Raw genomic sequence first — 14,259 nt, 5'->3', positions numbered from 1 at the left:
GTGAAACTCCGTCTCTACAAAAAGTACAAAAAATTAGCTGGGCGTGGTGGTGGGCGCCTGTGGTCCCAGATACTCAGGAGGCTGAGGCAGGAGAATGGCATGAACCCAGGAGGTGGAGCTTGCAGTGAGCTGAGGTCGCACCACTGCACTCCAGCCTAGGCAACAGAGCAAGACTCCGACTCAAAAAAAAATAACAAAAAAAATTTGTAGAGATGAGGTCTTGCTACGTTGCCCAGACTGGTCTGAAAATTCAGGCCTCAAGTGATCCTTCCTCCTTGGCCTCCCAAAGCACTGAGATTACAAGCACAAGCCACTGTGCCCAGTCCCAGAAGGATCTAATATTCAAGTCTCACTGTGTCATTTCAGCCTGCAAAGTATTCTTGTAACCCACAGGCAGAGTAGACTGCTGCCTACTTTGCATAATCCACACTACAGAATTTACCACAATATATGCATATTATTGTCTGCTCTAAAACTCTCCGGTGACATACTACATGTTCTATTAATTAAAAATTGTGAAATAACAGAATTACAGAAATTGAGAACAAATTAATGGCTGCCAGGGGTTAGGGATAGAGCGGTGGGAATGGGCGTGGTTATGAAGAGGTAACATGAGAGTCTTGTGGAGATGGATAGTTGAGTGTCTTCACTGTGGTGGCAATTTTGAAAGTCTCCATGTGACAGCTTGCAAAGAACTTCATATATATACACACACAGGAGTTGCCTGTGTAGCTGGTGAAATCTGAATGAGATCTATGGATCGTGCCAGTGTCACTTTCCTGGTTGACATTGTCCTGTGCTAGCATGGGATGCTGGCACTGTAGGAGAGGGTTGATGGAGGGGTGCATAGGACTTCTCAGTATATTTCTTTGTAACTTCCTATGAATTATTTCTTTCCTTTTTTTTTTTTTTTTGAGACAGAGTCTTGCTCTGTCACCCAGGCTGGAGTGCAGGGGCGCGATCTCGGCTCACTGCAAGCTCCGCCTCCCAGGTTCACGCCATTCTCCTGCCTCAGCCTCCAGAGTAGCTGGGACTACAGGTGCCCGCCACCACACCCGGCTAATTTTTTGTATTTTTAGTAGAGATGGGGTTTCACCGTGTTAGCCAGGATGGTCTTGATCTCCTGACCTTGTGATCCGCCCATCTCGGCCTCCCAAAGTGCTGGGATTACAGGTATGAGCCACTGCGCCCGGCCGAATTATTTCAAAATATAAGCTCAAAAAATACATCCTTCCCTGTCCCAAAAGAACACCTTTCCAATGTCTTCCTTGCAATCAAAATCCTTTACCTGACCATGGGCCTTACATGATTGAGCCCTGTCTATTCTGACTTTGTCACCTGCACTGGCCCCACAGCTCTTCTGCCCACTGGCCTTCTCTCTCCTTGACTCGTTCCTGCCTTTCCTCCTGGTTCTTTGCACTGATTCAGGTTTGAGCTCAAATGTCACCCTCCAGAACGGCCTTCCCAGACCATGCTCCTCCTAGGATCATTCCTGCTGTATTTCTACACTCTTAACTGCAATACCCATGCCTGAGATGACCTCATCTACTCCTTTCTTAACCTGTTTACTGTTCCTCTCCCATCCCCTGAAAGGAAGCTCCAGAAGGGCAGGCACCTGCCTTGTTCACTGCTATGTTCCCCTCTTGTCACTCTACATAGCAGACAGCAAGTGCTCAAGAAATACTTGGACAACAAATCAAGGAACCCTTAACTGGCCTGGAAACTACTGTTCTTTCAGTACAAGGGGACGATATGGATGAAGGCCTGGAGGCAGGACTACACACATTTCTCTGAAGGCCAAGCAATGCGCTGGCCTCCTCTTGAGTCCTCAAGGCTGACCAGCCCCTCAGATCAGTCCTGGCAGGAAGGCTGTGGCCACAGAGAGCAGGGATAGAGCTCCTTTCTCTGGAGGCCATGGGTGTCCCGGGAGTAGCAGGTACCTTGAATTCATCTGAGATCTCTGACATGAAGGAGGAGATCTGCTTCATGAGGCGGTCGATGCTGCTCTCGCTGCCCGTCTTAAGGAGGGTGGTGATGGCCAGCGTGGCAATGCTGCGGTTTGAATCTGTGACCAGGTTCTCCAGATCCAGATTACAAGCTGTCACAGCTGACGGATGCTTCATGGCAACCTGTTTTGGGAGGACAGTGACAGAGAGGGCAGGACCCCAATGCTGTCACTACATTTGATGGTTTGGCCCAGTCAGAAGTCCTTTGGATGAGATCATCTCACCATCCAGAAGAAAGTAACTGTGACCAGGGCTATTATCCTTCCCAGCCAGGTCAGAGGCTAGGACACACCTCCAGTTGGATCAGACAGCTTCCTCCAATCCCCAACCTGGACTCTTACCTTATTGAGGGTACGAACAGCAGCATAGCGGAGAGCAGCCTTGGGTGAGCTGCAGAAAAGCTGGAGCACTGTGGGGAGATGGACGCCACATGTCAGGCTGCCTTCACTGCTGGACAGCTGGGAAAACCAGGGGCAGCTGTTCTGACTCAAATCCTCTGCTCAGCTCATTTCCCTGCTGACACCCCCATCCCGACCTAAGACAGAGAGCTCCCCTCACCCTATGCACCTGAGCCATGGACAGAGGCCATAATGTCTGTGAGTGCCCAGGGGTTCCCGTGAGGGCTGTTATTCACTGGGCATCTGCTGTGTGCCAGGTGCTGTGCTATACAGTGGACATGCCTCACTTCTATAGCTTGCAGCCACCACTAGCCCACTTTACAGGTAAGGAGACTGAGGCACAAAGGGGAAAGCAAACTTTAGGTTGGCAGCCAGTAAGTGGCAGAACCAAGATTAAATTCTAAGACTGCCTGCACCTGCAGCCTGAGCACTTAACCTCTGTGAAGTAACATTCTACACCTGTCTCCTATTGTGTCTACAGGATCCAACAGAACTTCTCCCTCGGCACTAAGTCCTCTCTTAAACAAATGGTTTATTTCCTTTAACTACATGACAGCCATTCGGGTACCATATCTCTCCCTTGCCCTGGCTGCCAGGAAGCTCAGAGCTAAATTTGGCACTCAATCATAGGAGCGAAGATGACTACTGTTTTCTGGAATATCTATGTTCCTTTCTTCATAACTTGGCTTTTATTCTCTAATACTTAAAAAAATTTTTTTTCGTAATGTTTATTTTGAAGACCCTACTTTATTTTTTTTTCTTTTTTTTTTTGAGAGGGAGTCTCGCGCTGTCGCCCAGGCTGGAGTGCAGTGGCCGGATCTCAGCTCACTGCAAGCTCCGCCTCCCGGGTTTGCGCCATTCTCCTGCCTCAGCCTCCCGAGTAGCTGGGACTACAGGCGCCCGCCACCTCGCCCGGCTGTTTTTTTGTATTTTTTAGTAGAGACGGGGTTTCACCATGTTAGCCAGGATGGTCTCGATCTCCTGACCTCGTGATCCACCCGTCTCGGCCTCCCAAAGTGCTGGGATTACAGGCTTGAGCCACCGCGCCCGGCGACCCTACTTTATTTACATCTTTCATTACTCTGGAAATACGGGGGATATAATAAGAATGAATGAATACCCAAATCAGTGAGTGAATTCATTAATTCTTTTTTCTTTTTTTCTTTTCTTTTTTTTTTTTTTTTGGAGATAGAGTCTCCCTCTGTTGCCCAGGCTGGAGTGCAGTGGTGCAATCTCGGCGCACTGCAATCTCCGCCTCCCAGGTTCAAGTGATCCTCCTGCCTCAGCCTCCTGAGTAGCTGGGATTACAGATGTGTGCCACCACACCCGGCTAATTTTTGTATTTTTAGTAGAGATGGGTTTCACCATGTTGGTCAGGCTGGTCTCAGACTCCTGACCTGGTGATCTGCCCACCTTGGCCTCCCAAAGTGCTGGGATTATAGGCGTGAGCCACTGTGCCTAGCAGTTCATTCTTTCTTCATTTCTAAAGAGGAAGGGGGACTTCTCTCTCCAAACATGAACTCCATCTGTTTCCCTGACCAAGTTTACACTGTTATAGTAGAGAATAATAGAAAAACAGGAGGCCCAATCATTTCTCAAAACCTGGAAATCTAACTCTCCTGCCACAACATCTTTGCTTTCCATTGGCCTGTTCTAAAACACTCCCCACTTCTCTTCCACTTTGAAAGCGCCGAATCCTAGCCACTAGACCACCAGGGAGATTCTCTTCCACTCTGAATCCACGTTTCTCACCCTGAGTGCCTCTCCTTTTCTAGCCTCTCAACATACCCACTTTCCACTACCAACCACTTTGCACCTCTTCACAGGCTTTCTCCTCCCTGACAGGGGGATTCCCACACCGGGAGCAGGGCCCTGAACAGAGACACCAAAGACTCCAGGACTCAAGGCTGCTGGCTTCCCCTTAATAACAGCAAACAACGGCTGGGCGCAGTGGCTCACACCTGTAATCCTAGCACTTTGGGAGGCCAGGGAGGGCGGATCACAAGGTCAGGAGTTCGAGACCAGCCTGGCCAATATGGTGAAACCCCATCTCTCTAAAAATACAAAAATTAGCCAAGCGTGGTGGCGGGCACCTGTAGTCCCAGCTACTCAAGAGGCTGAGGCAGAAGAATCGCTTGAACCCGGGAGGCAGAGGTTGCAGTGAGCTGAGATTGCGCCACTGCACTCCAGCCTGGGCGACATAGCGAGACTCCACCTCAAAAAGCAAAAACAAAAAACAGCAAACAGCAAACAACAAACATGTTGCCTTCTAAGCAATTTGTCTAGATCACACATTTTCTGGCTATATAACCCTATGTAATAGGCATGATCTATCATCCACATCTGAGAAAAGAAAAGGAAGGCATGGAGAGAATGGGTGGCCTTGCCAGGCTTGCCCAGGTGGTAAGGGGCAGAGCCAGGGCTCTATCCCAGGCTGCCCTGCTCCAGTGCTAGAGTTAGAGGCTCAGAACGACCCTCTATACTATTCTCTCCTTCACTTGGAAAAGCTCAGCCCCAGTTCACATGCACCAGTTTCATAGATCCTGGGTTCCTCCACCAGGCCTCCTCCTGTGGCCAGCCAACCCAACAGACTCCAGAGTGGACCTGAGCCTTACCTTAGCCTCTTCAGCGGTCAGGTGAACTAACAGCAGCCCACCCCCAAAACGTGACACAAGTGGGGCCCCAGCATAGTGTCTAGGGCAGGTGCTTCCTAGGTATGGACTCCTTAACACCAGTGTGTGGCCTATTTGAGAGCATTTTCTTTCTTTCCCCTAGCCCCTGACCCAGGCCTAGTTCCCGGCAAGCATAAACATGGGAGGCTGGGTGAAGGAACGCCCAGTGACCTGACACAGCCGGGGCCAGCTCTTTGGCACTGCAGCCTGGCAGATTGACGATGGCCGAGGCAGCTTCATATACCACCATCTCGTGCTTGTTGCGCAAGCAGCTCTCGATGAAGTCAAAGAGCGGGCTGTCACGGCTACAAAAGAACATAGCACGGCAATAAAACGTTGGGGATGGCCCAGCATGGTAGGATGAGTGAGGCATCATCTAGCTGGTGAGAGATGAGAGCCGTTACCTGCCATCCTCCTCTTCCAGCTGCTTGCTGGCCACCCGGATCATCATGCAGTAGGCAAAGGGAGACTTAAGGCCATGCCGTGTGACCTTGCTGATCATCTTATTGACAGCCAGGCGGTCATTCTTACGCACATGGTACAGGAGCCCTAATGCGTGGTACTATAGGACAGGAGACAGCAACAGAGTACAAATGTATCAGTTTTGGGTATACTGGCCGTGTGGCCTTGGGTGGGTCCTTCAGCCTTCTCTTTTCTAAGATGGGCACTGTAGCAGCTACTACACACAGCGGCTATGCCAATTGCCCCAGGTACTCTTTGTACACAGCTCTCCGCACAATGCTTCACAAACCACAGAATTATAACTGTGGTTCTTGTTCCCACTCCCACTTCGGCAAGAGCTCTAACAGGCAGCATAAATACAAATATGGAAAGGGATAACAAACAGCACAAAGATGAAAGCAATGTGGGAGACCTGGTGCTTTCAATCAGACAATGAGAGAGAGAAGGTGGGAGCCAGACCCCGAGCACGGTCATGTTTTATAAGTCACTGTGTGGGACACCTTAGCCATGAAATCTTGCATTACCCACAACAACCCTGAAGGTAGACAGTTTTATCTCTGCTGACTTGCCCAAAGACTCCTGGCTGGTATTGACAAAGCTAGGTCTGAAGTCCAGGGACTCCCTTTCTAAAGATGTGAGGTCTCATAGTTATTTCCTGTCCTCGATACTCTTTTTTTGTTTCCTAAAGAAGCGACATTTGAGGGCGAAGTTATGGCAGCTGTGGATGCCTTCTATGTGGGAAGCTTATCTGGCCCTCTCATAAGTGTTTTAAGGGGCCACAGCTGGCCCTGAAGACAAGAATCATGCAAAGGATGAGAAGACAGATGAGAGATGAAGGGAATACATAAACACACAGGGAGCGCCGACAGGCAGGCCCCAGATGGGTCATGTGTTACATGCATGATCTCGGCTCATCCTTGCTGCTTTGTGAGGCAGTAACCTTCATTTGTATTTTACAGACAAGGAAATCACGACCCAGAGAGATAAAAGGAACGCCTGGCCTAGGTCACCGAGGAAGAGTAAAGTGGATGAAAGCCTCATCAAGATAATTCCACACATCATAACAAAGCCAAGTTGGCAAAGGCCTAAATTTAGGCAGCCCTCTGCCTGCCTTGGCCAAGTTTGCCACATCATCTGCTCCAAAACAATACTCAGCTGGTTATCAAAACACTTGAATATTTCAGCACCAGCTGGTAAGCAGTCTCTAACCCAAGCCCCCGAAGTGGTACCCTGGATTCTCTAACCCAGGACCTCCAATTCTTCCCATGATCCAATGACAAAAAGATTAAAGCCTGCTATGGCCAGGAGTCACAAGGATCTCAGTGGCAAGTGTCCATGCCAACCGGCCAGTGCCTTACCACCTGCCTGAGTGTTTTAAATATCACTCCCTTGCTCACATCTCACCTGGACCATGATGTTATCACTGGATGCTGCCTCCTGAGCCTCATTCACCCAGCGCTTGACCACGTCAAAGCTGCACTTCAGCAGGTGCTGTGGGCAACAGGGCACATTAAGGGGCAGGTAGGAAGTGTCCCCATCACACCTTCTGGGCCCAGTTCTGGTCCTCCCTCAGACATAGCTCAGGGGCTCGCCACTGTCCTGGTCCTCAGAGACCATGGACAAACTCAGGATGCTCCCACCCTCATTGTCCCTGCCCAAGGCATGGGTCAACGCCATCCACCCACGACCCTCTTCAATCACCCCAGAGTTCCTTGGCTCTCTTCACGGAGAAGGGTGGGACTCTCAGGCTTACAGATACAAAAATACTTTATTTTGGCCAGGTGCAGTGGCTCACGCTTTGTAATCCAGCACTTTGGGAGGCAAGGCGGGTGGATCACCTGAGGTCAGGAGTTCAAGACCAGCCTGGCCAACATGGTGAAACCACATCTCTACCAAAAATACAAAAATTAGCTGGGCGTGGTGGTGCACCCCTACAATCCCAGCTACTCAGGTGGCTGAGGCATGCAAATGGCTTGAGCCAGGGAGGCAGAGGTTGCAGTGAGCTGAGATCAAGCCATTACGCTCTAGCCTGGGCAACAGAGCGAGACTCTGTCTCAAAAAAAAAAAAAAAAAAAAAAAAAAGGCCAGCAGCAGTGGCTCACGCCTGCAATCCCAGCACTTTGGGAGGCCGAGGGGGGTGGGTGGATCACGAGATCCAGAGTTCAAGACCAGCCTGGTCAAGATGATGAAACTCTGTCTCTACTAAAAACACAAAAATTAGCTGGGCACAGTGGCCGGTGCCTATAATCCCAGCTACTCGAGAGGCTGAGGCAGGAGAATCACTTGAACCCTGGTGGTAGAGGTTGCAGTGAGCCGAGAGCGTGCCACTGCACTCCAGCCTGGGTGAGAGTAAGACGCTGTCTCAGTTAAAAAAATAAAATAAAATAAAATAAAATAAAAAAGAAGGAAACACTTTCTTTTTTCCTACTGGAATGTGACTCTGAAATTTTCTTCAGTTTTCTACCCCACCCCCAGCAGGGCTCCAGCAGCAGCTACACACCAAGGAAGACACGAGGGCAGAGCTGGAGACACTGGGCACCTTGTCCACAATGGCTTGTTTCATGTAGCGCTCGATAGCCTGCAGCATGGTGCTCTGTGGGCAAAAGAAGCAGGGTGGAAGGAGATCCAGTCAGTCCTTGGCAGCTCTCAGGAGTGCAGAAATGGGGGCAGATAGGAGTATGAGGAGGAAGTAAGTGTTTCTCATGTGCTCCTACACACCACCTCCACCCCACATCACCTGGCTCAGTGAGATAGGGGACACCCCAAAGCATGCAAAAGATGATGCCAAGAGCCTCAACTGAGAGGCCAGGAAGCAGGGAAGGACCGGCATGACTCACATCGGTGATCTGGCAGAGGGCTCGCACGGCTGGGCCCCGGTAGTTGTCTTCTTTCCCAGTCATGTCTTTTGTTAGGCTGCAGGGAAGAAGGCATTGTCAGCATGCAGAAAGCCTAAGCCTGCTCACTCCTCTCCAGCTCCCATCACCACCCTTGCCCAGATTACTACACAAGGCTCCTAACCAGTGCTCTCCCTCTATTCTTGCCCCTCTAAGTCTAACTCCACACAGCTGCTGGAGGGAGTTTCATAAAACTCAAAACCAAACAGGTCATCCCCCTGCTTTTGCTAAAAAGTTTCCATAGCTTCCTACTGCCAGTGACCTGAATGTAACTCCTTGAATTTCCCCAACTGGCTATGCTCACTCCTCTCCAGCCTTTGCATGTGCTGTTTCCTTAGCCTATAGCACTCCTCACCCCTCACCTCCACTCTGTCCTACTCTTTTTTTTTTTTTTTAATTTTTTTTTTGAGACAGAGTCTCACTTTGTCGCCCAGGCTGGAGTGCAGTGGGGCGCGGTCTTGGCTCATTGCAACCTCTGCCTCCCAGGCTCAAGCTCTACTGCCTCAGCCTCCCCAGTAGCTGGGATTATAGGTGTGCGCCACCACACCTGGCTAATTTTTGTATTTTTAGTAGAGACAGGGTTTCACTGTGTTGGCCAGGCTGGTCTTGAACTCCTGACTTCATGATCCACCCACCTCGGCCTCCCAAATTGCTGGGTTTACAGGCATGAGCCATCGTGCCGGGCTTCTTTTTTTCTTCTTTTTCGAGACGGAATCTCATTCTATCACCCAGGCTGGAGTGTAGTGGCACAATCTCAGCTCACTGCAACCTCCACCTCCCCAGTTCAAGCAATTCTCCTGCCTCAGCCTCTCCAGTAGCTGGGATTATAGGTGCATGCCACCACACCTGGCTAATTTTTATTTCAGTAGAGACGCGGTTTCACCATGTTTGCCGGGATGGTGTCAAACTCCTGACCTCAAGTGATCCGCCCATTGCGGCCTATGGATTACACTGTGGATACAGTGTTGGGATTATACGTTTGAGCCACTGCGCCTGTCCTGTCCTGTTTCTTCTTACTCATCCTTCAGGACTCTACTTGGATCATTCCCCTAGGAGGACTTTCCTAATTCAAATCCAGCTGGATGCTCTTCTGGTCTCCTCTCATAGCCCATAATACTTCCGTGATAAATCATATTACACCCTACCTTAATGGCCTGATGCCTGGTTATTTCTCCATAAATTCTGGGGCTACAGAGGCTATGTCTATCTTTGTTGCTGCTACATCCCCAGAGCTACACACAGGGACTGACAGACAATATTTTCTAACTGAACCGACAAATCAATGTATGACCCCCCCACCCTAAACTGTGGCAGGAAGAAATAAGAGAACTGAGCCCCAGTTCTTAAGGGCAGTGATTACACTTTAGTCACATCTGTCCCTGAATCATTTAGCTTAAAGCAGACACCAGTCACTTAGTAAGCAGTATACCGCTTGTACTCTGGTTTTTTTGTGTGTTCTTTCTTTATACTCAAGACTTTGGGAAAGTTCTAAGCTGGTTTGGTTGACTAAAACAAATCAAGAAAAGGAAGCATTTGTGTCTGCCACGGGGTGGGCAGCAATAACAGGGAAGCTGCCATGGGGTGGGCAGCTGGCAATATGCAACCAAAAGTCTCACTGTCTGGTACACACAAGAAAAAATGGTCTGTCAATGGAACCCATCAGAGGAGCCACCCACAACCCCATGACCTGCCTGCTGGTGACAATGATGACATCCTCTGCGATGCAAGACATCTCCTTGATGGTCAAGTAGCACATCCGACGGAGTGTGGGCTGGGAGACAGGTGGGAAAAGCCCTATCAGCCCGGGCTCACCAAGGGCCAGAGTTGGGAGAAGATACCTCCTATCTCCACAAAGGCAGCCCACACTAACTGGTGGGGCCACCTCTCCTTGGCCCTCCCACCACCTTGTCACAGCTGCCACCTCTCAAGGAAAGCTGGGTCGAGGCACTTACATCATTGGACTGAAAGAGCTTGGTCATGGCAAAGAAGGCCTCGGTCGCTTCCGTGGTCCCCAGGTGCTCCCCCTGTGTTAATCAAGAAAGAAGTCTCAGCTTGGGACAGAGGGTCAGACAGCAATTCCTGCAGGATCAGCCCATACCAGATCCCCAGACCCTAAAGAGGCTCAAGGGCAACATATGAGACTTGGATGCTGAGGGGACCCAGAGCTGAGCTGTTGTCTACAACCACATAGAGGCTGTCCAATAGCCTAAGAGTGATCATGATTTGTCCACTCCCCTCCAATCCCCCAGCACCATTCTCCCTACCCCCAAGCTTCACCCTGTTACCTGGTTTATGAGGTAAAGAATCTTGGTGAGGATGTGGGCACATTTCCGAGGGTTGATGGGAGTTTCATTAAATACACGGGCCTAAGAAGAAGTGACCAAGGATGTTACCTTCTAGCCTAGTTCATTTCCCTTCAAGTATATTCAATGTCTGAGAAGTCTCAGGGTAAACTGACTTGCCTAAACAGGGCTTTCTGGGTATGCAACAAGCTTATTTTCATAAGGAAAGGGTTTGTTTTTCTTTACTCAACTACTAATTATTCTTGAACTCTCGTGTAAATATTAGTTAGGGATGTGCTAACCTATTGACTAGCAGATAGTTAGCAAACATCTACTAACTGGAAACAGAAACAATGAATGACAACAATCAAGAAAGCAGCAGCTGGATGCAGTGGCTCACGCCTGTAATCCCAGCACTTTGGGAGGCGGGGGTGGGGGGAGTGGATCACCTGAGGTCAGGAGTTCAAGACCAGCCTGGCCAACATGGTGAAACCCCATCTCTATTAAAAATACAAAAATTAGCCAGGTGTGGTGGTGGGTGCCTGTAATCTCAGCTACTCGAGAGGCTGAGGCAGGAGAATTGCTGGAACCTGGGAGGCAGAGGTTGCAGACAGCCGAGATCATGCCATTGCACTCCAGCCCAGGTCGACAACAGTGAGACTCGATCTCAAAAAAAAAAAAAAAAAAAAAAAAAGAAGTAAGCATAACTCTCTCTCTCCAGGAACAAAGGTTTCCTGTCTTCCAGGCACAAGTTTTCTCCCGTGTTGCTCTTTAAAACAACATTTTGAATGTGTTGGTATTTCAGTGGCATTGATGGTGAATATTTATGATGGAAGCTAGAGGGGAGCAAATGTCACTTGCCTCCTGGAGTACGGCACTCTTCTCGAGGTGCTGGAATGGGTTGGAGCCTCCACCTACAGTCAAAGACAATGGAGAAGGTAGGTTGTGACTCTGAACTTCAAAACTCTCCCAGACATAGTAAAGGGAAGATGTCCCTTTCTAGGCGGGCTCCACTCTACCCCAAACCACTCACAATCTCCTAGCAGCCCTAGTACAGTCCTGTGCTTCTCATAGTGCCATGTCTTGTGTTCATTTATATAACTTGTAATTAACTAAGTCCCTATGTGCCAGGGACCACCATCTGGCTGTAACTAGTTCCTTCATAGCAGATGACACATTTGCAAATAATTACACGTGTGATTATCTGGTTGATGTCTGTCTCCTCCACCGTGGGTGCAACCATTCTAATATTCCCAGCTTAGGCACTGAGTGTCCTACTTGCTCTATTGCAGTATCCAGGACACCGTACAGTGCCCGGCGTATAGTAACCGCTCAATATACTTTGCTGAATAAATGAATGATGGGGTCAGAGTTTCCAGTCACAGGACGCTGGCTCCGCGGATTACGCCCCAGTATGGCCAGCACCAACGTAGCCCCAGCAAATCCCAAGAGGTTGGAAGAAAAAAGTAACAAGAGAGCATTCGGCCTGGTCCCCTCCTTTGACAGATGAGTAAATTGAGGCCGGGGGGAGGCGGTGACGCGCCCAAGGTCACCCAGAAAATTGCAGTCCGAGCTTACAAGCGTGAGACAGCCGAGCATGCTCGGGCTCTCCGAGGCCTGCCACTGACTAGCTGCGGACCCTGGCACAAGCCCCTGCCCCTCACTGAGCCTCAGCCTCCGGGTCAGGACAGAGAACCTCAAGGAAGGCTTGGCGGGTGGGGGCCCGGCCTCCTTCAGACCCAGGCCTGGCCCCCTCACCTGACTCCTCGTCCTTCTTGTCGAATTTCTTCAACATAGTGGAGTCGGTGGGGCGCAATGCAGCAACGCAATGCTCGACGGGAGCGGCACGGAGCAGCGGGGCGACAGTGATTCTACAGGGACCACTTCCGGGCCCCAGCTGGCCACGTCGCCCTGCGCTCTGCGCAGGCGCTTTCCGCGCTCTGCGCCTGCGCTCATTCCTGTCGCCGCAGCCACGTCAAAAGTTAACCCGGCGTCCGCCGCAGCGGGAGTGGGGAAAGCCAGAGGGAGGGGCGAGGGCTAGGTGCGGGGGCTACTGACGAGCGTCCCCACTCTGCTCTCTACGCCTCTTTCCGTGTACCAAGGGAGGAGGAGGAGCCCCTGCCTCTTTGCGCTGTGGCGTGAGTCTTTGTGGCTTTGGGATGTGAGGTTGGTGGCACACACTGGCCTGCAGTAAACACCCAGTTGATGTGACCGGTCTATGACTGTTATTGCCACCTTCCGAGGGAGCCTTGCCAGCCACTCCTCGCTTTCAGTTTCTTTCCCCTGCCTGATTTCCTTCTCAGCTCGAATCGCCATCTAACACTTTATTTTTGCTTTCTGGTTTTTATTTATTTTGAAACAGGGTCTCGTTCTGCTGCCCAGGCTGTGGTGCAATTGTGCAATCTCGGCTCACTGCAGCCTACACTTCCCTGGCTCAAGCGATCCTCCCACCTCAGCCTCCCGAGTAGAGCTGGGCGCACTACCCCCGACTAATTTTTTAACTTTGGTAGAGACGAGGTCTCACTATGATGTTGCCCAGGCTGGTCTTGAACTCGTGGGCTCAAGCGATCCTCCCTTCTCGACCTTCCAAAGTGCTGGGATTACAGCGGTGAGCCACCGCACCCGGCAACTTTCTTGCTCTTTTGGGGTTTTTTGGTTTGTCTTTTATTCACTTCAGTGGATAACGTTGACACATAGTAGTTGCTCAGTGAGTTCTCATTCAATGAATGCATGAAATTGCATTTTTAATTTATATCTGCCGGGCCCTATCTCATCTGCTCCTGATGCAAATTGTCTTGTACGTTATCAACTTTAAGAGATCTAACTAAACAGCATGGAACTTCAACGTTATTTTGTAAATACTTTAGATGTTTATGGAGTGCTAACTAGATCCACTGCCTACGCGGGGAGATGGAAGGGCAGTAAATGAAGCATCACCCAGGGTTTATCTTCCTGGGGACCTATGCAGGACACCCTGAGGCTAAGGTCAGTGCATACCAAGGAGCCAGACAAGTGCTGCGACAGGGCCCCAGCTTATCTGGGGAGGGGAAGCTGGCAGCCCTGTGGGCAGGAGGAGTGGGCTTGTGGAGAGGAGAGGCCGGGGGCTGAGACAGAGGCCCCAGGTGAAAAGGGTGACCACAAAGCTGGTGGCGGGGAAGATGTCGCTGGGGCCAGCCTTTAGGGTTTGGCTTTGCAGAGGCTAAGGCCAGGGACAACAGATCTTACAACATGTAAAATTGTCAAGAGTCAGAAAGATGTTCAAAATCTTTTATCAGTAACCCCACCCCTAATCAGGAGGAAATTGTTCAAAAGAAGAAAATGAGGCCGGGTGTGGTGGCTCAAGCCTGTAATCCCAGCACTTTGGAAGGCTGAAGTGGGTGGCTCACCTGAGGTCAGGAGTTCGAGAGCAGCCTCACCAACATGGTGAAACCCCGTCTCTACTAAATACAAAAAAACACAACAAACTTAGCCCAGCGTGATGGTGCATGCCTGTAATCACAGCTACTTGGGAGGCTGAGGCAAGAGAATCGCTTGAACCTGGGAGG

General features: G+C 50.3%; 1 protein-coding gene across 1 annotated transcript in view; it reads right to left on the bottom strand.

The window, feature by feature from the left end:
- Nucleotides 1-12,647, bottom strand: part of COPG1 (COPI coat complex subunit gamma 1) — a 29,008-nt gene extending 16,361 nt beyond the window's left edge. Inside the window, exons 1-12 of the mRNA XM_003906886.5 lie at nt 12,473-12,647; nt 11,576-11,628; nt 10,718-10,798; nt 10,385-10,456; nt 10,124-10,203; nt 8,376-8,451; nt 8,039-8,131; nt 6,943-7,029; nt 5,481-5,638; nt 5,248-5,381; nt 2,348-2,415; nt 1,941-2,129 (exon numbers count right to left, since the gene is read on the bottom strand). Of these exons, the coding sequence (XP_003906935.1) occupies nt 1,941-2,129; nt 2,348-2,415; nt 5,248-5,381; nt 5,481-5,638; nt 6,943-7,029; nt 8,039-8,131; nt 8,376-8,451; nt 10,124-10,203; nt 10,385-10,456; nt 10,718-10,798; nt 11,576-11,628; nt 12,473-12,509 (1,128 nt within the window). The 5' untranslated portion in view covers nt 12,510-12,647. The remainder of the gene's footprint in view (nt 1-1,940; nt 2,130-2,347; nt 2,416-5,247; nt 5,382-5,480; nt 5,639-6,942; nt 7,030-8,038; nt 8,132-8,375; nt 8,452-10,123; nt 10,204-10,384; nt 10,457-10,717; nt 10,799-11,575; nt 11,629-12,472) is intronic.
- Nucleotides 12,648-14,259: the final 1,612 nt, after the last annotated feature.

The sequence above is a fragment of the Papio anubis genome, chromosome 2, assembly GCF_008728515.1.
Source record: "Papio anubis isolate 15944 chromosome 2, Panubis1.0, whole genome shotgun sequence".
Classification (NCBI taxonomy): Eukaryota; Metazoa; Chordata; class Mammalia; order Primates; family Cercopithecidae; genus Papio; species Papio anubis.
This window is presented reverse-complemented; position numbering and strand designations above follow the sequence as displayed.